The sequence below is a fragment of the Diabrotica virgifera genome, chromosome 4 (genome assembly GCF_917563875.1).
Source record: "Diabrotica virgifera virgifera chromosome 4, PGI_DIABVI_V3a".
In the NCBI taxonomy this organism is placed as follows: domain Eukaryota; kingdom Metazoa; phylum Arthropoda; class Insecta; order Coleoptera; family Chrysomelidae; genus Diabrotica; species Diabrotica virgifera.
The window spans coordinates 101,458,061-101,483,792 of record NC_065446.1 but is presented as its reverse complement, the minus strand read 5'-3'; the positions used below and the strand labels follow the sequence as shown (position 1 = coordinate 101,483,792).

At 37.0% G+C, this 25,732-nt stretch overlaps 3 protein-coding genes across 6 annotated transcripts in view; 1 reads left to right on the top strand and 2 right to left on the bottom strand.

Annotated features, from left to right (window-relative positions):
- Positions 1-25,732, bottom strand: part of LOC114338870 (uncharacterized) — a 435,637-nt gene that overhangs the window by 267,279 nt on the left and 142,626 nt on the right. The window lies entirely within an intron of this gene.
- LOC114338869 (uncharacterized) overlaps positions 1-25,732 on the bottom strand; it is a 456,134-nt gene that overhangs the window by 385,785 nt on the left and 44,617 nt on the right. The window contains exons 3-4 of one of the 2 annotated variants that reach the window (XM_028289498.2): positions 13,777-13,976; positions 12,605-12,811 (exon numbers count right to left, since the gene is read on the bottom strand). The exons of the other annotated variant lie outside the window; for it this stretch is intronic. Of the exons in view, the coding sequence (XP_028145299.1) occupies positions 12,605-12,811; positions 13,777-13,976 (407 nt within the window). The remainder of the gene's footprint in view (positions 1-12,604; positions 12,812-13,776; positions 13,977-25,732) is intronic. 2 annotated transcript variants of the gene reach the window in all.
- The window catches only part of LOC126883875 (protein white), a 308,915-nt gene continuing 304,146 nt past the window's right edge, over positions 20,964-25,732 (top strand). Inside the window, exon 1 of the mRNA XM_050649566.1 lies at positions 20,964-21,174. The gene's annotated coding sequence lies outside the window, so the exon portion shown is untranslated. The remainder of the gene's footprint in view (positions 21,175-25,732) is intronic.

Below are 25,732 nucleotides of genomic sequence, written 5' to 3'. Positions count from 1 at the left end.
ATTAATAAAAAAGAGCAGAACTGCTGCTGCCTCTTTCAAAAAGCTCAGCAGCAACTACAAAGCAGCTCTTACGGGAATAAAGACGGCAATAATTCCCAAAGAATACCCAGACATATCTGTAACGGAAAAAGACGTTGGGGCAATAAAAGAGGCCCTAATTAAACTTATCGATGAGGTTCCTTGCGCACCTCGTTACGAAGGTAATCGGCTCATGGATGGATACTATGGGTTGATATGTGCTGACGAGGAGTCCTTTAAGATCACAAAGGATTTCTTGGAAGAAAATACGGAGTGGAAGGTCGTTAAGGCTGAGGAACTCCCAAAATCGAAGCGTGTACTGATGTACCTTCCAGAGACTAAAAATGAGGATCTGAAAGTGCCACTGGCACGAATTGAAAAACAAAATCCTGAACTAAGGACCAGTCGTTGGGCAATTCTGAGTTCCAAACCAGCAACTGACGGAGGACTGCATGTGAATCTCCGAATTGATAAGGAGTCAGAGGCACAGCTCGAAAGGCTTCAATGGAAGCCTTATTACCTTCTACAGCGAGCAAGTATTATACCGTTGGAAGAGGGTAAAGCAAGACAGGCTGGGAACATTGGGGAACCAAAACCTGCAACGATTACTTCCGAACTGCAGGAGGCCGAAGGGGAATCTATGCAGGTGGAAGAAATTACAAGAGGGCCTGTTAGAGACCCTAAAAATGAATAAACTGCAACATTAAGATCATACAGATCAATTTGCAGCACAAAAAAACAGCTTCGGCACTTTTGTGCCAGGAAGTAGCTGAGAAAAACATTGATATGGTGCTTATTCAAGAACCGTGGATAAATGAAGGTAAGATACGGGGATTAAATGTTAAGGGATGGGAACTAATTTTGGGAGTACCTGACAATAAAATCAGAACTTGTATATTTTGTAGATCTGACCTTAACCTGGTACCAGTTATGGAGCTCTGTACGGGAGACATGACAGCTGCCAGAATTAAACTGAATTGCAATGGGTTGGTTACAGAGTTGATTGTTGCGTCTCTTTACCTTCCTATTGACAGTAAAGAACAACTTCCAGGGACTAACATAGAGAACCTTCTAGAATACACCAATGATAAGCATACAGAACTTATCATTGGAGTCGACTCCAACGCCCACCACATCATTTGGGGAAGCAGAGATACAAACAATAGAGGTAAGTTACTTTTTGAGTACCTTTGCACTACTGAACTTGATCTTCTGAACAGGGGTAATAAGCCCACTTTCAGGACATCAAGAGCAGAATCACTAATCGACCTAAGCCTATGCTCTATGGGGATTGGGAACATAATATCTGACTGGCATGTGTCGGATGCGTTATCCTTATCGGATCATGCATACATATGCTTTGAGATAAACTCAGTCAAACCGGAACCAAGGTTCTATAGAGACCCTAAGGTGACCGATTGGGAATCCTTTAAGAGGGATCTTGGAACAAGGGTACGGAATTATCCTAAAAGGCCAAAAAACAATGTTGAGGTTGAGATGGCAGTAGACTGGTTGCAGCATGCAATAGTCGTCTCATATGAGGAAAACTGCCCGTTAAAAGAAAGTCGCCCTCCCAGGCAAGTAACTTGGTGGAATAAGGAGCTGTCTGATCTCAAAAGAGAAACAAGACGGCTCTTCAATAGGGCGAAGAAATCAGGTGATTGGGAAGCATATAAGGCTAAACTGAAAACCTATAATAAGAAAATCCAATCCGCTAAGGAAAGATCCTGGAGAGAATTCTGTGAAAACATTGAAAGTGTACCTGAAAGCGCCAGGGTTAACAGAATCCTCAAAAGAGATAACATTAACAAACCCAAGTCAATGAAATTGCCCAATGGGAAGTATACGGACACAGAGAAGGAGGCTGTAGAGCATCTTTTAAGTGTTCACTTTCCAGGGTCGACGCAATTGACTGCTAATAACAATCATCAAGCAAACAATAGCCCAACCAAAAGGGACTGGCTGACCTCTGACGAGATCTTTGGTTCTCACAAGGTCAGATGGGCTATTGAAACTTTTGAACCTTATAAAACTGCGGGACCGGATGGTATATTTCCTAAGCTTCTCCAGGAGGGTCTGGAAATAATCATGGGTCCCCTGATCACAATATTTAGAGCTAGCCATGCTCTGGGATACATTCCCAAAGCTTGGAGAAGGGCAAGGGTGGCGTTTATTCCCAAACCAGGAAAAACAGATTACACCTTAGCAAAATCCTACAGGCCTATAAGTCTGACCTCATTCATGTTAAAAACCATGGAAAAAATCTTGAACGAACACATCAAGAAAAACAATTTAAATGAAAATCCACTGCACCAACGGCAATGGGCGTATCAGGCAGGGAAATCAGGTGAAGCCGCCCTGCACAATCTAGTGTCGGAACTCGAAAGGAGTCTGCATCAGAAAGAAGTCGCCCTTGCTGCATTTTTAGATATAGAAGGTGCATTTGATAATACCTCAATCGAGTCTATACAAAGCGCACTGGTGAGGAAGAAAATCAACAACACAACATGCAAGTGGATTATTCAGATGCTTCAGAGCAGAATAATATCCACAGATACGCATGAAGATACCATAAATCTGAGGGCAACTAAGGGATGCCCTCAAGGCGGTGTATTGTCACCGTCATTATGGAACATAGTTGTCGATGATCTGATTCATGGGCTAAGCGCCCAAGGAATCTGGGTCCAGGGTTTCGCAGATGATATCGTGATAATAACTAGGGGAAAATTTCCCAGCACTGTTGCGTATCAGATGCGATATGCCCTTCACTACATAGAGAACTGGTGTCTGAAAGAGAACCTCTCCGTGAACCCTTCTAAAACTAAACTGGTAGCCTTTACAAATAAGAGGAAGCTTACTGGACTGAGTGAGCTGAAATTATTTGGAGAGGTACTGGAAAGAACCAATGAGGTTAAGTATCTAGGGGTAACCCTGGATTCGAAACTCAATTGGAATACTCATATTACCAATATAACCAATAGGGCTAAGCGACTGTTCTGGAACTGCAGACGAGTTGTAGGTAAAACCTGGGGATTGAAACCAAAGGTGATATGTTGGTTGTACACATCAGTGATACGACCGACAGTTACTTATGGGTCAGTACTCTGGTGGAGAAAGACGGCTTTGCAATCTTGTGTGACCACTCTCACCACCCTACAAAGACAAGCGCTTCTAAATATAACAGGAGCCTTGAATAGTACAGGAACGGCTTCATTAGAGGCTATCACAGGTCTCCCTCCGCTGGAATTGTATATTTCGGCGGTAGCCTTTATGACCATCCTGAGGCTCAAAGCAAACAATACTTGGAGGCCAAATTATGTATTGAATAGCCACACAAACATTACTGGGACTATACTTGAGGAATACATCTTTATGATGAACTTAGATATGATGACACCAGAACTAATCTTCACTGAGAAGATTAACACAATTATACCATCTAGAGAACAAAAAGTCCCAAACATTAATGGAGACTTAATATGGTTCACTGATGGATCTAAAACTGCCCATGGTACTGGATCAGGAGTCTTTGGGCAAACATGTAACTATAATAAATCTTACAGCCTAGGTCAACATACAACGGTGTTCCAGGCTGAAGTTTTTGCTTTGGTGGCCTGCATTGATGAAATAATTGATGAGGACCCTAAAGCTAAGAGAATCAACATTTACACAGATAGCCAATCGGCTATTCTGGCTGTAAAGAACCCTCTCACCAAATCAAAACTGGTGAGAAACTGCAAAGCTCTCCTCAATAACCTGGCAAAAGACAACAAAGTGTCTTTAATATGGGTGCCGGGTCATGAAGGGGTGCATGGGAACGAACGAGCAGATATGTTAGCGAAACAAGGCTCGAGAAAAACTTTTGAAGGCCCAGAACCTTTCTGTGGCATCACTAAAGATGCTATGAAAAACGAGGTTCAGAAATGGCTGATAAAGAATCATCAAAATAAATGGAGAACCACTCAAGGGCAAATCCAGACTAAAAAAATAATCAAGAATATTGATAAAAAACTCTCGAACAGTTTGATGAACCTCAATAAACGAGAGATCAAAACGGTCACTGAAATGGTGACTGGACATTGTCGTTTAAGAAATCACCTATACAAACTAGGTAAGGTGAATGAACCATGGTGCAGAAAGTGCGAAATGGAAGAAGAAACTGCCATACACATACTATGCTATTGCAGTGTGCTAGATGATGTAAGGCAGAACTTCACTGGTCAAATGAGGTTTGAACCAGAAGAGATCTTAAAACTACCAATAAGAAAACTGTTGGCCTTCGTTGAGGCCACAGGACTTATTAAAGTTTAAGGAGAAGAACAGGGTTTGGTACAAAGGTCTTATGACCAAGTGCCAGAGACTAACGAGTCTCGCCTGAGTTAAGAAGAAGAAGAAGAAGAACCAGAAAACACATCAGGAAGATTGAGAATCGAAATCTGTAAGCGCTAAATATAATTTTGAGAATATATCCACCACCCATCCATAGGAAATTCTAGAGAGACGTAGAATATCCTGGCTGTGTAACTTGGCAGAATGGTAAAGACTTACATCAAATGAACTGTTCAGGGAAGCTGTCTCTAAAGTCCGAACAGAGTTCACATCGACTATTAAGAGAACAACCTTACATACCACACTGAAAACGGATGAAAAATTTGAATTCACTGAAGACAAACTGAAAGAATGGGAAAAATACATCAAAATACTTTTTAACGGGATATTAGAAGAACCAAGAACATTGGAAAAGGACAACGAAGGACCAGAGATTCTGAAAACTGAAATTACAAATGCGATTCATGAGTCAAGGTGAAGTGTTGGTTATGCATTCCGAGTTGAGTCTATTACAACTTGTCGATAGTACCAACTAGGTTTGTTTTTAATTTATTATAAAAAGATCTGTCAATCAGAGAAATCAAAATGTACCTCAACCTTGCACTGAAGACAGACATACTTTAGAACAGGCCAACATGTTCAAGTACCTAACAATGATGTTGAATGGCTAGTAGTCTAAATCCGGATCTACAAATAAGATCGAGAATATAACAGGACCTGAAAATCTTTCAGGTCCAGTTATTGTTTGGGGGTCTGTCTTTCGGGGTGTTGGGGTGTTTTATAGAGGTAGTACCTTTTATGAGAACGGCCACATCGAGCGTAATATACGGGAGATAGTTCGAAATAACTGGTCCTCATAAGACATCCAACTGTCACTTATGGCTCCAATTGCCACACCCTGGACAACTGCATTGGGTTTGTAGGCTAAACTAAGTGAGGGTAACCACCGAGCAATTGCCGGTATAAGCAATTCCCACGTACTAGCCAAAAGCTTCGGGTGGATGAGCTAGTAAGTATTAGGGCACTCTTTTGTCCAGAGACTGAGAAATCGGTCTCGAAGGCGAATGAACCCTACATAATGGTCAACGGCATAAGGATGCAGAAGGCAACGAAGAACCACTGCATTAAGGACTCATAGAGTACCCCTAGTAGCAATCATCATGGTGGACATGCAAAGGAGAAGTACTGATCATGGATATCGGATACCAAGATCCGGCAGAGAAAGACAAATAGATAAGTACAAGGCTTGCTCGGTCGTAAACCTGCGAAACCCTTGTAATAAGAAAAAGACAACCATAAAAATTTCTACGTGGAATGTAAGGAGCTTATTCTCTTCGGGAAAATTAGATAACGCCGTGTTGGAAATGAATCGTTTGGTTATAGACATATTAGGCCTAAGCGATACACAATGGCCAGAAAATGGCAAATGTCCCACAACTAATCATGGTATGTTTTATTATGCCGGCAGTGACACCACAACCCATCAATACGGAGTTGGAGCCATCATCTCAAAAAAATGGAAAGATGCTGTAGCAAATTTTACTCCATTCTCAGAGCGCGTGATGTTAATACAATTGAAAGATAAGAAGAACATAACAAACATCATACAAGTGTACGCTCCTACAGCAGACAAAGAAGAAGAGGAAATCGAACAATTCTATAATAACTTAGAAGAGGTGATGAGAACAACAAAGAGACAACACATTAACATAGTAATGGGCTATCTGAACGCCAAGGTAGGTCAGGGTAAAGTTGGAGAAAATGTCGGGGAATACGGCTTAGGTAATATAAATGAAAGGGGTGATCATTTAGTTCAGTTTTGTCAAAGCGAAGATTTAATAATAACTAATACATTATTTAAATTACCCCCAAGGCGACTATATACGTGGACGTCACCTCAACACACACACAAGAAAAAGTAATCAGAAACCAAATAGATTACATAATGGTGACAAAAAGATACCGTAATGCCGTGAAATCTACTAAAACTTACCCTGGAACTGATATCGGTTCGGATCATAATCCAGTAGTATCTGTGTTAGAAGCTAGACCAAAGAAAATGAGAAAAACCATCATCCCAGCGTTAGACTTAAGCCAGCTTAAAAGTGAACACCGACGAAAAACAGTGCGAGAAGAAAGCAACACCAGGCTCAGTGTAGCAGAAAACCAAATCTGCAGAACAGACAATATAGATGAAAAACTGAAATATATAAACACTGTAATAAGAACTACGGGAAAGAAACACCTAACCAAATATACAAAGAAATATAAGGTGTGGATGATACCAGACATACTAGAACTAATGGATGAAAGACTCAAATTGAAGAATAATGCAAGAAATACAGAGAGGTTGATAAGAACATAAAGCAAATAATAAAGAAGGCCAAAGAATCATGTATTAAAGAAAAATGTGTAGAAATTGAAAACTATGAAAGAAAGTATGACACATTCAATATACATCAAAAAGTAAAAGAAATTACAGGAACCCAAAGAAGACATCAAATACGTCTGCTTAAGCACAAAGACGGAAATATTATTATAGACTTAACAGAAAAAATAATAGATGGAGTGAATACATATAAGAGAATTGTTTGAGGACAAGAGAAATAACATTGTCCAGGTAAATGGTGAAACGGGACCTGAAATCCTAAAATGTGAAGTAGAAATGGCACTTAGAAATCAAAACTGGAAAGGCAAATGGACCCGATGAGGTTCCTACTGAATTACTAAAGCTCTTGAATGATGAATCAATAGGTATAATATTGCACTTATTTAACACAGTATACAATACTGGTATTATACCTCAAGAATGGCTGTTGTCTACATTCGTTACACTGCCAAAGAAATCCAATGCAAAGAATGTTCAGAACATCGAACAATATCTTTAATGAGCCATCTACTAAAGATATTTCTAAAAATCATCCACAACCGAGTTTATCAAAAGTTGGAGTCAGATATTAGTTATACACAGATGGGGTTCAGAAAAGGACTAGGTACTCGAGAAGCTCTCTTCGGTTTGAATGTTCTTACACAAAGATGCCTAGACATTAATCAAGAAGTACATGCATGTTTTATCGATTTTGAAAAAGCGTTTGACAGAGTACTCCACAATAGGCTAAGAGACATTCTTGAAATAAAAGACATAGATAATAAAGATCTGCGAATAATTCTCAACTTATATTGGAATCAGAAAGCTGACATCAAAATAGTAAATGAGATATCAAAAGCAATAGAAATACGTAGAGAAGTACGACAGGGATGCATTTTGTCGCCACTGCTATTTAATGTATATAGTGAAAGCATCTGCCAGGAAGCCCTTTTGCAAGCAAATGAAGGAATCGTAATCAACGGAGAGGTTGTAAATAATATTCGATACGCTGACGACACTGTACTAGTTGCAAGAACAGTAGAAGAATTACAACGATTACTTACAAACATAGATATTTCCTGCAACAATTATGGCATAAACATTAATATCAAAAAAACCAAGTATATGGTCTTCAGTAAAATCATGACACAACCAGCACATATTAGTATAAACAGCATTCAAATTGAAAAAGTATCAAGTTACAAATACTTGGGAATTTTAATAAACGAAACTGGAGACCAAAACAATGAAATAAAAAGACGTATCGAAATTGCCAGGGCCATCTTCATAAAGATGAGAAAATTCTTCTGCAACAGAGATATAAGCATCCCTCTACGATTAAGAATGCTAAGAGGCTACGTACTTAACACGCTACTATACGGTGTAGAGGCCTGGACTCTCAAACAGAACAATCGTCGAATGCTGAAGATAAGTTAGGTTGAAAGAATCATAAACCTTGAAGTAATACGAAGGATAGGAAGAGACCCAGAAATTTTGTTAACGATAAAACGAAGAAAACTCGAGTATTTGGGTCACCTGATGAGAGGTCATAAATACGCATTACTTCAAAATATAATGCAAGGAAAAATAGAAGGAAAACGGAATCCAGGCCGTAGAAGAATGTCATGGTTGCGGAATTTGAGAGAGTGGTTTGGCTGCACCACTAATGAACTTTTTAGGTCAGCTGTAAACAAGGTCAGGGTAGCCTTGATGATTTCCAATCTCCGATAGGAGTGGCACAAGAAGAAGAAAGAAGAAAATATTTCGAAAAAACCAAAAACTGTTATGTGTTTTTTGATTAAAACTCGAAACTGGACTATGATGGTCAAAAAGCTAAACGGTGGACCTTTTAAACATCAACTTTAAATAAATCGAAAGCCTCTGAAATGTTGATCTACCGGAGAATTCTTTAAAAAACGTACCCACACCATATACTGAGAAATAATAAGTACCAATATGCTCAACTAATAGTGAAAGTTAGGATCGAGGGAAAGAGGGGTCTCGGAAGAGAGTATCTAAGGCTAAGAAATTTTGGGTTACATTTTGGACAGCTGAGATAGAGAGGAGTTTGCAATTGTAGTCGCCCAATTTCCATTGAGGACAAGACGCTTTAAGAACAAAAAACTGGATTTAGATAGGTACAATGTATATTTTCTTGTGATATTTTCACATCTTTATATAATGTATCATTTATAGTTTTCTCTCTTTTCAAGATTTTATCTTACCAATAAATCTCAATAAATCTTAAGAGGCTACATTAGTACGTCATCAAGACGGAAAACGCCTTCCAAGATTGCAGTTTTAATTCAGAATATTTTGTTGAGTTATTTGGCACAATTATTCGTAATATAGTAAATAATGGCCATGGCGGTACAGAGCCCAATTTGAAAAATATATTAATATGTGGAAATTACTCTGTAATTAAATACCTACAATATTAAAAAACGAGCCTGTACCGCCAGAATAACAAAAAAATACACTTTCTTCAAATAAACTTTTTTAACCCATGCCTAGATTTTGTGTCACATTGGAATTACTAAGATCGATTATCTTTAACAAGAAATCGAAATTAACTGACTGATTTGGCAACAATTAACGTACCTATGAGTATATTACTATCACAATATTGTGCTTTCGTCTTTGATAGTGTCACGTACTGCCAACACACTGTTGCTAACGGTTCGCAGAATTTTCGAAAAACGGTGCGGTTACTATCTCTCGAATTATATTAATGAGGTCCTGATGTAGCTTCTTGATATTTTGAAGACCGGGACCGGTAGGGGACATGCCACAAAAGATTATTTTGGAGAAAACACCATTTTAAACTTATTTTCAGATCCTGAAATCCAATTTTTACATTTTTCATGAAAGTAAGGTCAACAATCGTTTCGAAATATGTTATTAAATACACAATAATTAAAGTAACATAAATGTTTATTTAGCAATTTTTGAGTTTTTGGACATTTTTTGAAAAATATTAGGCTTATCCTCTTTTGTACAAAAAAAATTATATTCTATATTCTAATTATAGGCCAGGCTTTTCACCTCGCAATTTTTACAGAGTGGATCGATTTGCTTGAAAATTTGAGAATAAGTAGTGGATAGTCCAAGGATCAAAATCTATATGATTCTAAAAGGCGCTTTTACCATGGGGGTGGTTGCCACCCCATCCCGGTAGTGGAAATGTTTAATTATATTTTGACCGCAAAAGTTAATAAAAACATTCATTCTAAGCAAAAAATTTTCTATACATTTTTTTGATAAAATTAATAGTTTTCGATTTATTCGCTATCGAAAGTGTTAGTTTTGTATAGAAAAAATCAATATTTTTCGATATACTCTTCTAGGATTCACTCAATTTTTGCCGTAGAAAAATGTTTTTAAACCAGATTCTTCGGAATTAAATAGCCTACAATTTTATATTGAAACATTTTTTCGTATCTCTGATGCTAATCTTTCTATTCTGAGGAAAATGGCATTTTTTACCAAACTGCAAAAATTCGTTATTCGCTTTTAACTCCAGTTTTTTAAAAACTAATCATTCTAAGCCAGTCAAACTTCTAGAATCTATTAATAATCCATAAATAAAGAAGAATGAATAAGGTCAATCACTAAAAACACTGCTAACTTACATTATTGTGCTTCCAATTGGATTTCTCCTTTTATTTTTCAAAAAAAAAAAAATTATTGAATTTTTTAACCGTCACTTTTTTATTTTTCATCTTAGAAAGTTTGGTAATAAATAATTTTGTAGGTTTTTACACGATCTATAAGACTATTCATATTAAATCGTTTTAAAATTCTCAATCGCAAAAAGAGGTGACTTTGAAAGGGTTGGTAAAGGTGGGTTTTGCATGTTATTACAAGATTTAATTGTCAATAGCTCACTAAATTTTTGACGTAGAACCAAATTTTTGTAAACCAGGTTCTTGGGAATTAAATAAGCTACAATTTCATATTTAAACATTTTTTCGTATCTCTGATGCTAATCTTGCTATTCTGAAGAAAAAGCCATTTTTTCCAAACTACAAACATTCGTTATTCGCTTTTAACTCCATTTTTTTTTAAACTAATCCCTGTAAGCCGGTCAAACTTCTAGAACCTATTAATAATACTTATAATACTTATTAAATAAAAAAGACCAAATAAGGTTAATAACTAATTTTAATTAAGGTGGTGATTAGGTGGAGATAAATATTTTTAGTTAGTTTAAATTAGTTTGAGCAAGTTGTCCTCGAAAAATGCAAACATTTTTTGCTGAGATGAACGTTTTTACCAACTTTTGCAATTAAAATATAATAAAAAATTTCAACCCCCGAGATGGGGTGGCAACCATCCCCATGGTAAAAGCGCCTTTCGACATGATATATAGATTTTGATCATTGGGCTATCCACTACTTATTCTCACATTTTCAAACACATCGATCCATTCTGTAAAAATTGCGAGGTTTTGTCCTATTTTAAGCAAGCAATTTGATTCAACCCGACCTGTGGGAGATGTCCACCCTATCGAAAAATACATTCGAATGTAACAATTCATTGGGAGAGGTGTTTTGACCCGAGCTAAAACAGGGATCACCCCACCTCGCTCCAATGCCCCAGGCCATCCCTTTCCTCCCCATAGCACGCTGATGCGCGATGGGGGCACAACTATTCCACAGATTCCAATGTGGTGCCCTAATCGAATTACAAAACTAGGCCAGCGTGAAGCGCTCTATGCCTTTATCTTCTAGTTACTTATCCGCGGTACTAAAATTGCTTGCTTGGGCCCCAGGTCACTGTACCAAGCCCCACTGAGCTCGGTCCAATGGTTGTCCTATTTTAACCCTTAAACGCTCAAGGGTGGGTAAAAAGTGTCCACCTAATGCGTATTCCCCTGTAACATATTTATTACGTGTTTAAAAATTTTCCAAAAATTATTTATTGTTAAAAATACAGCCTTTTATCGAATGTTAAATTGGTTCTACCGATATTTTTGAAAATAAAAGTAATATCTTAAGTTAAATATGGGTGGGCATAAAAAGTACACCCTTTGTAAAACTTGTAACTAAAGGTTTCTCTTTAATTTCTCGTTGGTAGGAACATAATTCATATAATTATCGACGTATAATTACATAATCCACATAATTATCCACCAATGAAGAGGCTCAAAGGAAGAATGTGGAGAAAATCGACAAATCTGAATTACTGGCTTTTACTGGTATGTTAATTTTGATGTACATTGTAATTTTGTTGTAAGGTTTGTAAATTGTTTATATTAATATTTTAGAAGATGCTGTGTTTATTAAGCATTAGATTCTTAAGTTTAATCCATTTCCAACAACTCTCAATAAATATATCAGCTATTTTCGAGGTGGACATTTTTTACCCACCCTTGGGCGTACATGGAACCTAAAAAAGGTTGGGCGTTTAAGGGTTAAGCTTCATTACTTGGACTATTATAGTCTTTGTCATCTTCGCTTTTATTTAAAAATGGAATTTAGTCACTTTCCTTCAGAATCAAACTAATCAGTCTATTTTCCGTTTACATGCACCGGAATGTTCCGCCGCCATGTTGATTACTACTGTGGCTTGTCTCCTTCTGTTACAATAAAGTGATGGTGACACAACGGGACTTACTACAGCGGCGCCACCTATGAGAAAAAAAGTTGAAATTTTCTGTTTGGGACATTAATATGGTTTTAGAGTGTGCGATTTCTATTTTAACTCATTTTTGACGAAATTGTGGCTTGTCCCCTTCTAGTCACAAGGTCTTCAATTGCCAAATTAAAATAAGTAAGTACATAGGTATAATTAAGTATTAAACAAAATTTCATTGATTTTACAATAAAAATTTTCAGATTTATCATTGTGCTACTATAAAGTGATTAAAAAGTGAAATTTGCTTACTTGGTTTACACAGAGGTTTGGGAAAATCCCAAATGCCATGGTTACAATAAAGAACGTTTTTCCCACCTGGCGGAACTTCATAGAAAGCGACGCAACTATAGGCTAAGTACGTCCCGTCAGTCGCTTTGTCGCAAGTGATAATGTTTTCATCTTTATCTTTGCATATCAGCTTTGTAGTTGCCGTTGAATAAAACGAAGGACATTTTTCTAAAAAAAATAATAAAATATAAAGTTAACAAATGTGTAATAAATAAAAATACAGGTTATATTACCCGTATGCGCGCCAATGGTGAATAATTATTAAATTCTTAATTATTGTATGTCAAAAATGTGCAATAAATACGTCTTAAAACCCACCAAATTTCATTTGCATAATTATTATCTCAACCGGTTTTAAAGCAATAAATAAATCGTCAGTTTATAAAAAAAATTTCAACACCCCTATCTCGAAGAGGAAGCATTTGTTTATCTGTCCAATGAACTGTCATTGTTTTTAATGCGGAATTATCCCTTAAAGTTTGCCATACTTATTTAAATATACCCTGGTATTGATGAAAATCATGGCTAGCTGTTAAAGTACCTAACTTTTTTATAGTACAACATAAGCGAATAAATAAAAAAACAGAATGTTGAGAAAACATGAGATTATAGTTGGGTTTTAATTTCAGTATTTTACAAATGCTAGACTATTCCACAGGGTGTTGCAAACTTTGAGAAAAAAACACAGTTTGATTGGTACACCCTGTATACAATGAAAATTTACCTGTTTAGGAACAATAATATTGCAGCGATATTTTTAAAAAAATAAGGCTATAATATATTAAAAAATCACTTAAATCGGACTGCAGGTTTAGGAAATTGGAGACATCAAAATTGACCCATTTTTAAGGTGGATGGTTAATTTTGCTGGTGAGTGTATGGTTTAAGATGTTATGGTGTTATGGTTTTGATAGAGTAAAGATAGTGATGATGATATCCAACCTTTGATTAGGAGACGGCACTTGAAGAAGAAGAAGTATGGTTTAATCATTAAAGAAGATTTTAACGCCCGTTTTGGCAATGATATAGTTGTAGGAATGAGGCTAAATGAGGTCTTCATGAAGTCTTCTGCTGTTATCAATAAGAATGAAGAAGAAGAACTAATGGCATATATAAATTAAATATGTACTTACTTCTACACACTGGAAAATCTTCTTCATCCCAATTGCTATCACAAGCCATGAGTGTGTTGTTGTAAGGGTACAACTGATATCCTTCATTACATTCTAATCTTACTACGGTGTTAACTTCTATTTGATCACCTGGCTGAACATCTGCTTCTGTTACTATCCATTTTCCATTTTCTATCTGCGGTGGCAGAGTGCACTTCAAGCTAAAAAATGTAATAGAAATGAATTTAATTTTTTTGTACAATGTGTAATTAAAAATCGCGTATGTATTCCTGGTGTACTTCTTTTCCCCCAAATTCAAAAATCTAAAGGATTTAAATCGGGCGATTGAGCAGGTCCCTGTACCATACCCCTCCTACCTATTTAACGATTTGTATGTATATACCGTATCTAAATAATTGCAATGAGCAGGTGCACCATCATGCATGAACCATAAGTGTCCCTCAGCTATAGAGGGACTTCTTTAAAAAGAATAGATAACTCTTACATTAGGAAACTATGGTAAGATTCACATGGTAATCGTTGTGGTAGAAGATATGGACCGATTAGATGATCATCAATTACCGCAATTCATTTATTTATTGAACACTGATGCTAAAAATGAGTTTCAAAGATTCCTTCTGAATTTGCCCCAGCGCATAGGTGATTGATATGGAAATTACTTATAAAATGTCGTCCAAAAGTAGCCTCGAAAGTAAACAAAACGTAATTTAAAAAATTAGGAACTTGACCATTTTAATCAAGAATAGAGTGGCAAAAAATAAAAGTGGAAAAAATCTCTTTGTAGTAGAGCTTGCACACGTTGGACATGAATCGGATGCAATTGAAGATCTTCAAGAATTTTAAATATTTTCAAGTTGCTTATGTTCAATCAGTTGGCAATTTTGGCGCAATTTTTGGTGAAGTCCTGCTAGCTCCTAAAAGGGGTAGGGTAAAAACAACCAAGGAGGACCTGGAAAGACTCGGGTAGGATTTCTGTGAAAGTCATTGATATTGGTATGACTTTTGAAGAAATTAGCGTGGTTTTCGTTTTATTTAATATTGATACAACAGAATTAGCAATAAGTAGTAGTTCCATAATAGTAGAGGGAATGTTATAAACCACCCAACGACATTACAATAAATAATATCAAGCTAAAAACAAAGAACCCATATCAAGGCTAAAAAAGACGAAATACCTACAATAAATAATACATTCTTAGAAAAACAATTTAACAAATGATTAATTAATTTATCGAACACATATTTGGTAATACGAAGAAACATCTTGTTTTAAATTGTAGACATTAAAGAAATAATAAATTTTTAATAAAAAAACCTTTTGTAGTATTCACTTTTCATAAATAATTTATATAATCTTATAGGCCTGGATCCCCCGTACCAAAAAAAGTTTATTAAAAGCAAGCTGAAAATTTGTTAATAGCTTAACAGTGTCTAGTCGGACAAACTTTAATGTACGGGAACACTGGAACAGGGGAAGTTTTAATTATGGAACAGGTTACAGGTTTCGAACGTCAGACTACGAAAACGTCTCATATATTTTGCTAGAGAGAACTTTCAATTGATTTATTACCCTTTCGTTAAACTCTCATGCAAAAATCAGACTGATGGTTATCACCAACTGGGCATTTTAATGAGTGGAACACGAAGAACATGTCAAATGACAGGAATCATGTTGGTTAGTAATAGCAGTCTGATTTTTGCATGAGAGTTTAATGAAAGGGTAACAAATCAATTGGAAGTTCTGTCCGACAAAATACATGGGACGTATTTGGCACCCGAGTTGCCCCAAAAGGCAGGAACCAGCTTCCTCATAACTTGCTCAAATTAAAAGCAATTGTTGCTGAGAGGAAGGTTCCTCCAATAACCCTTACAGACCATGCTAAGCTGGTGATGGAATTTATCACCATGCTTTTGCTAAACGTCCTTCCTGACAGAAGGGACACTATTGGCAAGTACGCATCCGATCTATGTACAACTTTCTTTGGTCAGCGCATGGTACCACATCCCAGGAACAACAGCTTAGAAATAACCTTTGTTCCCGTCCACTAATCTTTTAAAGTCACATTCAACTGTGTATTGGGTACAGTCAACTGTCAGGGTATTGGCAGAAAGAGAGCGGTAATCAAACAACTGCTCTTTGACAACAATATACAGATCCTTTCCCTCACCGATACCCTGTCAAAAACTACACCTAATTTTACAGGCTACACTTCTAACCACCTTCCTAAAACCAGGTCAGCCGTGGAAACGGCTTACTTATACACAACAGTATACCTACCTCGCCTCATATCCTTCCCCCTATATCCAATTCCCTGACCCGGATTTCCTGGAAGTTGACATCTATGTACAAAATAACATCAAAATTACGAGAAATTCCTACTATAAACATCCTAATCAACCCCTTTCTAACCCACTGTTACAGTATTTTTCCACACTCAACTCAGCAGTGTTGATGGGCGATCTCAATAGCAGACATACCCAATTCGGTGATACTTCAAGAAATCCAGCAGGCTCACAAATCTACTTCTTGATCTGCCAATATCCAGAATCACCAACTCTGAAGTCACGTTTTTTGGACCGGCTGGAATGTCCATTATCGACCATATCCTCTGTACAGATAATGTGCTGGGTATGTTCGATGATGAATGCTTCATAGCTGATTCAATAATCTCTGACCACCTTCCATTGTTAGTGAAAACTAACTTTACAGATCCTCCACAAATAAGACTTGTCATATATAGGGAAGATTATCGTAAAGCTAATTGGGAACTATTCCAAGACTACATCAATCATAACATTTCTCAGTTAGGTAATATGTCAACCACCAATGAAGTTTACACAGGCATTTCTAAAATTGAGAGCCTTCTACAGGAAGCCTCATCCTTAGCAATTCCAATAACTCGATATAACCTATGTACTCCAGCACTACCTCCCAGAATAATCGCTAACATCAAAACAAAGCGACGACTTATCAGAGAGTACAAAAGGTTTCTAGACCCTCTCATCAAAACAGAGTACAAGCGACTCTCAGCGTCCATCAGGTTGGAGGTCAACAGGCTGAAACAAGCTCAGTGGAGCCATGCTACTTCCCAACTGGACTACAGAGAAGGGAGTAAATTATGGAAAAAGTTCAAAATCCTACCTAAACAAAAATCAAAACATCATTCACATCTCTTAGTCAATAACGTCATTCTTAACAATCCACTAGATAAGGCTGAAGCTTTCAAAAGCTCCCTCCAAGCAGCCTTCATCTCACCTAATAACCAAATTTTAACGAGCGATACAGACGCAATATCGAAATGAGAGTGGAAGAAATACTCCTAACCCCCCAACATATGGCAGCCTACCCTCATCCGATGGTGGCTCCTGTGGAGGAGGAAACCGTCAGGCAGATGTGTAACATTGGTAAAAACACATCTCCTGGTCCAGATGGTATCCACAGAAGATGCCTCAAAAAACTCCCCGAGAGTATCATTCCGCCGCTAACCAAAACAATCAATGCATGTCTTAGGTTGAGCTACTTTCCAATTTCATGGAAAGTAGCCAACACAGTCATGCTTGCTAAACCTAGGAAACCACCCATTAACACAGAATCCTATAGACCTATTTCTCTACTAAACACACTAGGTAAAGTCTACGAGAGGATCCTCAAGGAAGGCTCGTAGAATTCCTAGAGACAAACCACATCCTCCCCAGTTTTCAATTTGGATTCAGAGCTGAACATTCCACAACCAACGCATTGATTGAAGCGGCCACTTTCATCTCCCAAACCATAAATGAGCATAGAAAATATGCTGTAGGCATCTTCCTAGACGTTCAAAAGGCTTTTGATCAGGTCTGACACTCAGGTCTAATCGAAAAACTCCGCCGATTTGGACTGCCCATAACTTTCATCAAACTCATCCATTCCTATCTCTCAGATCGAACAGTTCGCGTCAAAGTCGCCAACCAATTTTCCACCCCATTTACTCCACAAGCAGGACTACCTCAAGGGTCAATATTAGCTCCTATACTATACACAGCATGCAACAGTGATATCTCCCATCCCATTAATCGAACTGAGTCAATCCTCTTTTACGCCGACGATACTGCTTTGCTTACTACGGATACTGCATATGGTACGCTGAGGCACCCCTCTGTCTGCGATAGGGCCCAAACACAACTAAACAAGGTTGTTACACGGTGTAACAAATGGAGAGTCACCCTCAACCCAACTAAAACCCAAATGATAGCCTTAAGATACCCTAAAAGTTCCAAGAACGAAAGGGCTAGAATAACCCTTCAAGGAGAGGCTCTTGAATTTCGTTCGTCGGTGGTCTACTTGGGGGTCCATTTTAGCAGGACACTCAACTGGAACATTGACATCCAACACACCTTAAACAAGGTAAGAAATAGAGCTAAACCTTGGAGCGCTATCTGGAAAGTTTGGAGGCACATCAAGCAAGACTCTCCTACACACCTACAAAACGTACATAAGGCCCATTATCGACTACAGAGCAGTTATCTATGCCTCACTAAACCGACCACACAACAACAACATCCTCGGTTGCGAACGCAGAATACTCAGAATGTGCCTCAGGAAGCACTGGGGATATCCATCGGTATTGGTACACCCACTCGCAAAAATGCTCCTCATTAACGAGTGAATACGTTCTCTCAGCAACAAATACGTTTCGCGTACGATTAATGGAAATAACCACAGAGCAAAATATGTTCTAACCACCCCTTGCAATCGGCAAGGTCACATACTCACCAGGATCACCAAAGACAAAGTTCCATTCCCTCCAGCCAATCTTCTACAATTGGCTAGAAACGAACTACCTGATGAGTACTACGAAATTTTAGAACAAACTCCCCTAATATATCGCAGATAACCAAGCTACATCCCCACACGCTGATCCAAGAGCCGTTCCTCTATGGTGACAGATTTGGACCCTCCTTGGCTGACTGGACGCTTTACTGGGCTACGGCAACTTCCGTCCTTCATCTCTATAGCTTCTGTGCTAAAACCACCTTCTGAACCCCTGCTCCACTGGCAATTTTGCTCCTTCACTCTATTCACCTAACAGTCACAACAAGCTTACTTTTATCGTCCCTATACTCCTAAAAAGGAGGTTCCTTCACCCTAAAGAGGCACAAGCCTAAACAGGGTATAAATAACGCGTTTCATTCATGCAAAAATCAAACTGCTATTTACCACCAATTTAAGTCCTGTCATTTGACATGTTCTACGTGTCGAACTTAATAAAGTCAGAGAATGAGGACCACAGAGAAGCGACACGCCTTTGATCTTTCGTGGCCACGCCGCCAATGACCTTCAAACCAACCTGAACAACCAGCATACCAATAGTCAGTGGGCATATCACACAATATAAATTCGTAAATAAAATTAAGCATTTATGTTGACTTTCAATAAATATAAAATATTGCACCGAAAAAAAGTTGCGTGCAGGGCCGACTTTTGTTTTACAAAAGCGATTTACAAAAGATTGCAAATATATCGCACAATGCAAAGTAATGGTGAAAATCATATTTATTGGAACCATAAATGAAAATACCTTTTTCTTTATCCTGCTTTTGGCATTGAAAGACCAATAATAAAATATACCTATTTCCTACGGTAGGTGTGACATTCACTGATTGTTTTTGGCTTGGGCTGATACAAGATATAATTTGTTTGTCGGGGTATTCCCAATAAATTATATTTTTTAATATAGGTTATCGAAAAATAACACAGCCATTGTAACTTCCACGGAAATGTCACAAACTCTGAAAGTTCCAATTCTCTTTGGGTGACAAATGTTCGTGATCGATAACAAAAAACTTTATGTTGAAATCGAATGTTAATATTGTTATTGTCTTTTAAACCTATACCTTCTCTGATATATCTTTGGAGTAAAAGTATGAAGACATTTTACATTTAATTCTCTTCATGTTTCATAATTTGACAATGTTTCTTTAAGTGGAATTTTATCTCTGTAAATATTTTAAATTGGCTCTAAGCAGTACAAATATTGCCGAACGTCAATAACCTAAAGCTTGTCACGCACGGGAAGCTTTACTATAATATACGGTGATGAGTGCGCTAATACCCAAAAAAATAACGCAAAAGACGGAAAACATAATAGGTTGTGAAATAAAACACAAGACTAAAATATAATATCGATGTATCCACCTTTGTACCTTTGCATCCACAAAAGACATGTTAAACTACAAAACCGTCTATTTTCTTTGTTTCTAAAGATATCAGGTACATTCAAAAAACAAACTATTCAGAAAACAACACTACAATACGATTCCGATGTATACTGCGATCCATATATATAGGTAATCTTTGTTATTTATATTTAAATAATTAAAAGTTGGTATACAATTTTTGTATACTGCACTGCAAAAGGTAGATAAGTATCTAGTTTTTTCATAATTGAATGTAAGTTTGTTTATTTTCAACCGTGTTTTTGCAATTTTGAGGTCTTGTTCTGCTATAATTTTAAGATTGTCTCAATTATCGGCCCTAATTATGTTCCCAACAATTTTTGTTCGAATCGTATTTGGTTTTTGTCGTTTAAATCAGAAATTCTCGTGTATAGAACTGTTTATATATTTTTATTTCGTAAAAATAGGATATCTTGGAGTGCGATGACACACGGAAAACATCTGTTGAATTTTTGACCTGGCTGACCCTTCGTAGACTTGCGTCTGACACCAAATTTAATATTTTTATTTTGAAATATCCCTTGCTTGGCAGAGCGAAGTTTAGTTTTTATGCATTACGTAGGGGTAATTTAATTCAAGAAAATGAATCACTTTCCTCATGATTTATTGTCAATATTATTTAATCAAGTCAAATTAGGACTATTAGATACGTAATAACTAATACTTATGTAAAAATTACAAAGCAATAACAATTACCTGTTATTATTCTTAGGAAATCTAAATAAACTTATTCCTCTTCCTGTCGCAGATGAACATCCGTGAAACACATACGAGTAACCAGACATTTTAACTATTATAATTATATAAATGCTCAAACAAACTTTTTAAGTCGAGTATTTACCATACACGCCTACGGACTATCGTAAAACAACCAGGAGGGACAGAATTAGCATGTTGGTGATACTTAAAGCAACCAGGTTCGTGCATGCGTCTTCAAAAACGGTACACGTTTTTAGTGCGGTTGTGTCGTTTCTCTGTGGTCCTTGTTCTCTGATAAAGTGCCCAACATATTTGTCTCACATACATTTTTTTCATATATGATATAAAGTTTACTATCGAATAAACTAAAAAACAATCTGTTAGTTTTCACAATCATAAACTTGTCAGGGTGACACGTTCCACAATTAAAACTTTCCCGGTTGCAATGTTCCCATACATCAAAGTTTGTTCGAATAGACACCGGTAAGCTATTAACACATTTTGGGATGGTTATTAAGAAACTTTTTTTGGTACGCGCGATCCAGGCCTATAATCTTTATGAAGTACGATTGTTTCGATACAATGCACATTTTGAATATAGTTTATATTACGTAGTATACAAAGTTATCAATAGATATACCTATTTTTGTATTCGGAACAAGATTTTTTGTCAATTTTAGAAAACCTTAAGAGCATAGGCTCAAACTTTCTTTCTAATGCTTTTTAAATGCATTCGTTTTCTTCGAATCGTGATAAAACTAATAAGTAATTATGAAAAAATTTAATCGCAGAATGAAAGATTACATCATTATCGAGGGTAGAAATTCCCTGAAGACTTCTACAATGTTTATTACATATCTAATATTTATAATGTTTAAAGTTACAGGGACGAAAAAGAAAAGAAAATTGAGTGTGATGTTGTTCAAATATTTTATTCAAAAGAAACTTTTTGTTTATTCTAAGGAACTTTCTACCATCGCATCGGTAATAATGAAATCTTTCATTCTGCGTTTGAATTTTTTTTAAATATTGATGAATTAAGGTTTCGAAAAAAATTAAATCGAGCATTCGCTATCTTTGTCATAAAACGCACTCAATCGAACAAAATGTGTGACAAGACAGTGACAAACAAGGCTACTAAATATTTGACACGACTTCAAAAATATTTTGAGTTGTTTATTAAATAATATTGATATTATATTTGATGAGTAGTTGATTCAAGGCGTGAAATTAATAAAAAGTTAATTATTGTTTATTATTTATGGAAGATCCAAGTACAGAATACACCATGGTATATTCTGTGATCCAAGTATTTTGTTTTAAATATGTTCAACAGTTATCTAAGCGGACCAAAATAACAGTATATTATTAAAATCAAGTCAAAGTTTTCAACGTAATACAATATAAAATAATATTGAATTAAAAACTGCCAAGCTTCTACACCCACTGGGTGGCTTCTAAAACTGCGAAGCGGATGCTGGAGCAAAAGAAGATGAGGGAATTCTTTGATTTGCAATTTACATCCCATATGTCCAACGCTGAAATCGGAAATATTCCAACGAAAAGTGGACCCTACATACTCAGATAGGACTAATAAATAAAAATGAATCACCATTTTCATTTCGTTGCAACACGAAGCTAAAGTAAAAATGCTTATCCATTTTTATTTTTTATTTTTATTAAAATCACTTTATCAATTTATTTCTTTTCTCGATTATTAGTTTTTATTGTATAGTACAGCGTTTCCCAACCGGTGGGTCGCGACCCACTAGTGGGTCGCGGGCGGATTTCAGGTGGGTCGCGACGTGGCTCTTACAGTAGCCGAGTAGCATACAGACCGGTTTTCTCCCACTGGCTCTCTTACTCAGACCCAAACACTTGATTCTTGTTCTCAGTCTGGCTCTGGTATTTCCCCGAGTAGTAACATACGACAGTGAAATACGACAGAGTAACATACTCTTTCTAGAGTTGTTTTCGTTTAAAAGTAGTGAAATTTTCACTACTTTTGATACCATTTAACGATATAAAACTGGCTGAAAAGTTGGTCTTGTGTTAAGAGAAAACTGCAATCTACTGACCAAGATGATCGTCCATATTCTAGCAATGACGCTAAAGTGCCTCCAGTAGGTATTGTCAAATGTTACGAAAGGGAAGAAAGAAGGTTTCACGTTCATAGGTACGGAAGAAGAACCTATACACAATGTCTTGGCTAAACCTTCATTCTTCCGAAAGTATGAAGCCTTCAAAACTACATTTCAACCACATTTCAACCAAAAATCTCGAAACCTTAAATATACGTTTGTTGTTCTTCAAAGCACTGATTTCGACTCGGTTGAATATGGAGAATGTAGCATCGTGACAAGGTAATAAATAAAATTACCGTGGCCTCTTACCAACTGTCTTTGCTAATAGCAAAAAATAGCACTCCACACACAGCAGGCGAGAACCTCATTTTACCTGGGGTAGAAATAATTTCATCACTTATTCTGTACAATTAGACGAAAGTACAGATATTGCTGAAAAAGTTAATTTGTTATGCTTAGTAAGGTTTAGTTTCAATGGATCAGTTGAAGAAGAAATGTTATTTTGTCACACACTAAACAGCACTGCAACTTGCCAAGACATTTTCTATTCCTTGGACAGTTTTTTTCTCGAAAATGGAACTAATTGGTCCAAATGTATCGGGCTTACAACTGATGGAGGTGAGGGATGGGTCGCGAATTTGAAAAAACATCAGAAGGTGGGTCGCCAGATATAAAAGGTTGGGAACCACTGGTATAGTATATAAATTATTGTAATAACTGAATACATAGTTTCTGAAAAAATAATCCTATTAATGAACTGAATTAACAATTTAACCGATTATACAAGTAACGGCTATCCAAGAATATTCAAAAACTACACGAAGTAGCCATCTCTATGTTAATGATGACCATGTTATTGTCAACTAATATTTACATCTCCATACCAGTACAGTGAGAGTTTAACTACACGGAATTTGCCGTGAAAAGAAAGAAAAAGTAGAAATAGCCGTAAAATATTTGCTTATACGTTTTTAAGATACGTATTGATAATTTGCACGTAGAACCTGAATAAAAATAAACAAAATCTACCACCACGTTGTTTTCTGGAACTGGTCTTAAGGCCGGCCGTTGTATGAAAGAGAGGTCCCCAAGTCGCAGTGCAACAGAGAGAAAAGATTCTTTCCCGAGAGATGCTGCCTCTATCGGAAAAATAACGCAATATATATCTAAGCGAAGCGCGGACTCCAGACTTTATAGTCAGCTGATAGTTTAGTTTCAGTACAGAGAGGTATGCAGGTGCGGTCTCGCTAAGATGACTCGAAATCGTTTTATATATGAGGTGCGAACTTTTCATTTTCTAGGAGGTTTAAGGACGGGTTCTCGCTGAAAATTTTACTCGGATAAATACTGTGCTCGTATCTCGTGGTAAAATCTAAACCAAAAGTATTGGAAAAATCTATTTCGCATATTGGTTCATCATAGTTTGTTACCTACTTCTCATGTCCCAATATTATAAAATTATACCAGGGAAGAACAATTATATCACTCAAAATTGTCTAATTGTCTAATTTAGAATGAAAATGTAATTAATGTTTAGAACATTTAATGAAAGCTTATAACCAAGGATGGTACTAAAGATGAGCAATTTGGTCCGTCGGTCTGCCTGACCGCGAATATAACTCCTCCGTCACTGTACCAGGTAGAATAGCGAATGAGGTGTCGAATGAAAGCCTATAATCCAAGGATGGTACTAAAGCTGATAAATTTGACCAAGGCTGTCTGTCCATCTGTCCGTCCGACCGCGAACGTAACTACTCCGTCATTATGCCAGGTAGAATGACAAATGAGGTGTCGAATGAATGGTTATAATCCAACGATGGTACTAAAGATAAGCAATTTGGTCCGTCGGTCTGCCTGACCGCGAATATAACTCCTCCGTCACTGTACCAGGTAGAATGACAAATAAGGTTTCGAATGAAAGCTTATAACCGAGGATGGTACTAAAGATGAAAAATTTGACCAAGGCTGTCGGTCCATTTGTCCGTCCGACCGCGAATGTAACTTCTCCGTCATTATGCCAGGGAAAATGACAAATGAGGTTTCAAATGAACGATTATAATCCAACGATGGTACTAAAGTTGAGCAATTTGGTCCGTCGGTCTGCCTGACCGCGAATATAACTCCTCCGTCACTGTACCAGGTAGAATGACCAATAAGGTTTCGAATGAAAGCTTATAACCAAGGATGGTACTAAAGATGAGAAATTTGACCAAGGCTGCCTGTCCATCTGTCCGTCCGACCGCAAATGTAACTTCTCTCCGTCATCATGCCAGGGAAAATGACAAATGAGGTTTCGAATGAACGATTATAATCTAACGATGGTACTAAAGATGAGCAATTTGGTCCGTCGGTCTGCCTGATCGCGAATATAACTCCTCCGTTACTGTACCAGGTAGAATGACAAATGAGGTGTCGAATGAAAGCTTATAATCCAAGGATGGTACTAAAGATGAGCAATTTGACCAAGGCTGTCTGTCCGTCGGTCCGTCCGACCGCGAATATAACTCTTCCGTCACTATACCAGGTTGAATGACAAATGAGGTGTCGAATGAAAGCTTATAATCCAAGGATGGTACTAAAGGTGAGAAATTTGACCAAGTACTTCCGGTTTTACAAATGGGACCGGAAATACTGTTTTAAAGTCACCGGAATAGTAAAAGTGATATATTATTCGACGAGCCTTCGCAAGGCGAGAACAAATATATACTTCCGGTTTCATGAGTGTCTTTCCGTCTGTCCTCCTACATACAACTCCTCCGTATTAATACAGATATGACAAATAATGAGGTTTCGAATAAAAGATTATAACAGAAGGATGGTATTAAAGATGAGTAATTTAACATCGGACTTCAGTTTTAGAGTTGCAACCGCAAGTATCTGTTTTAAAGTGACTCAAAGTATGGTATGAATGTAAATGAATATGATCCAAAATTAGTAAAATCGTATATGAATCGACG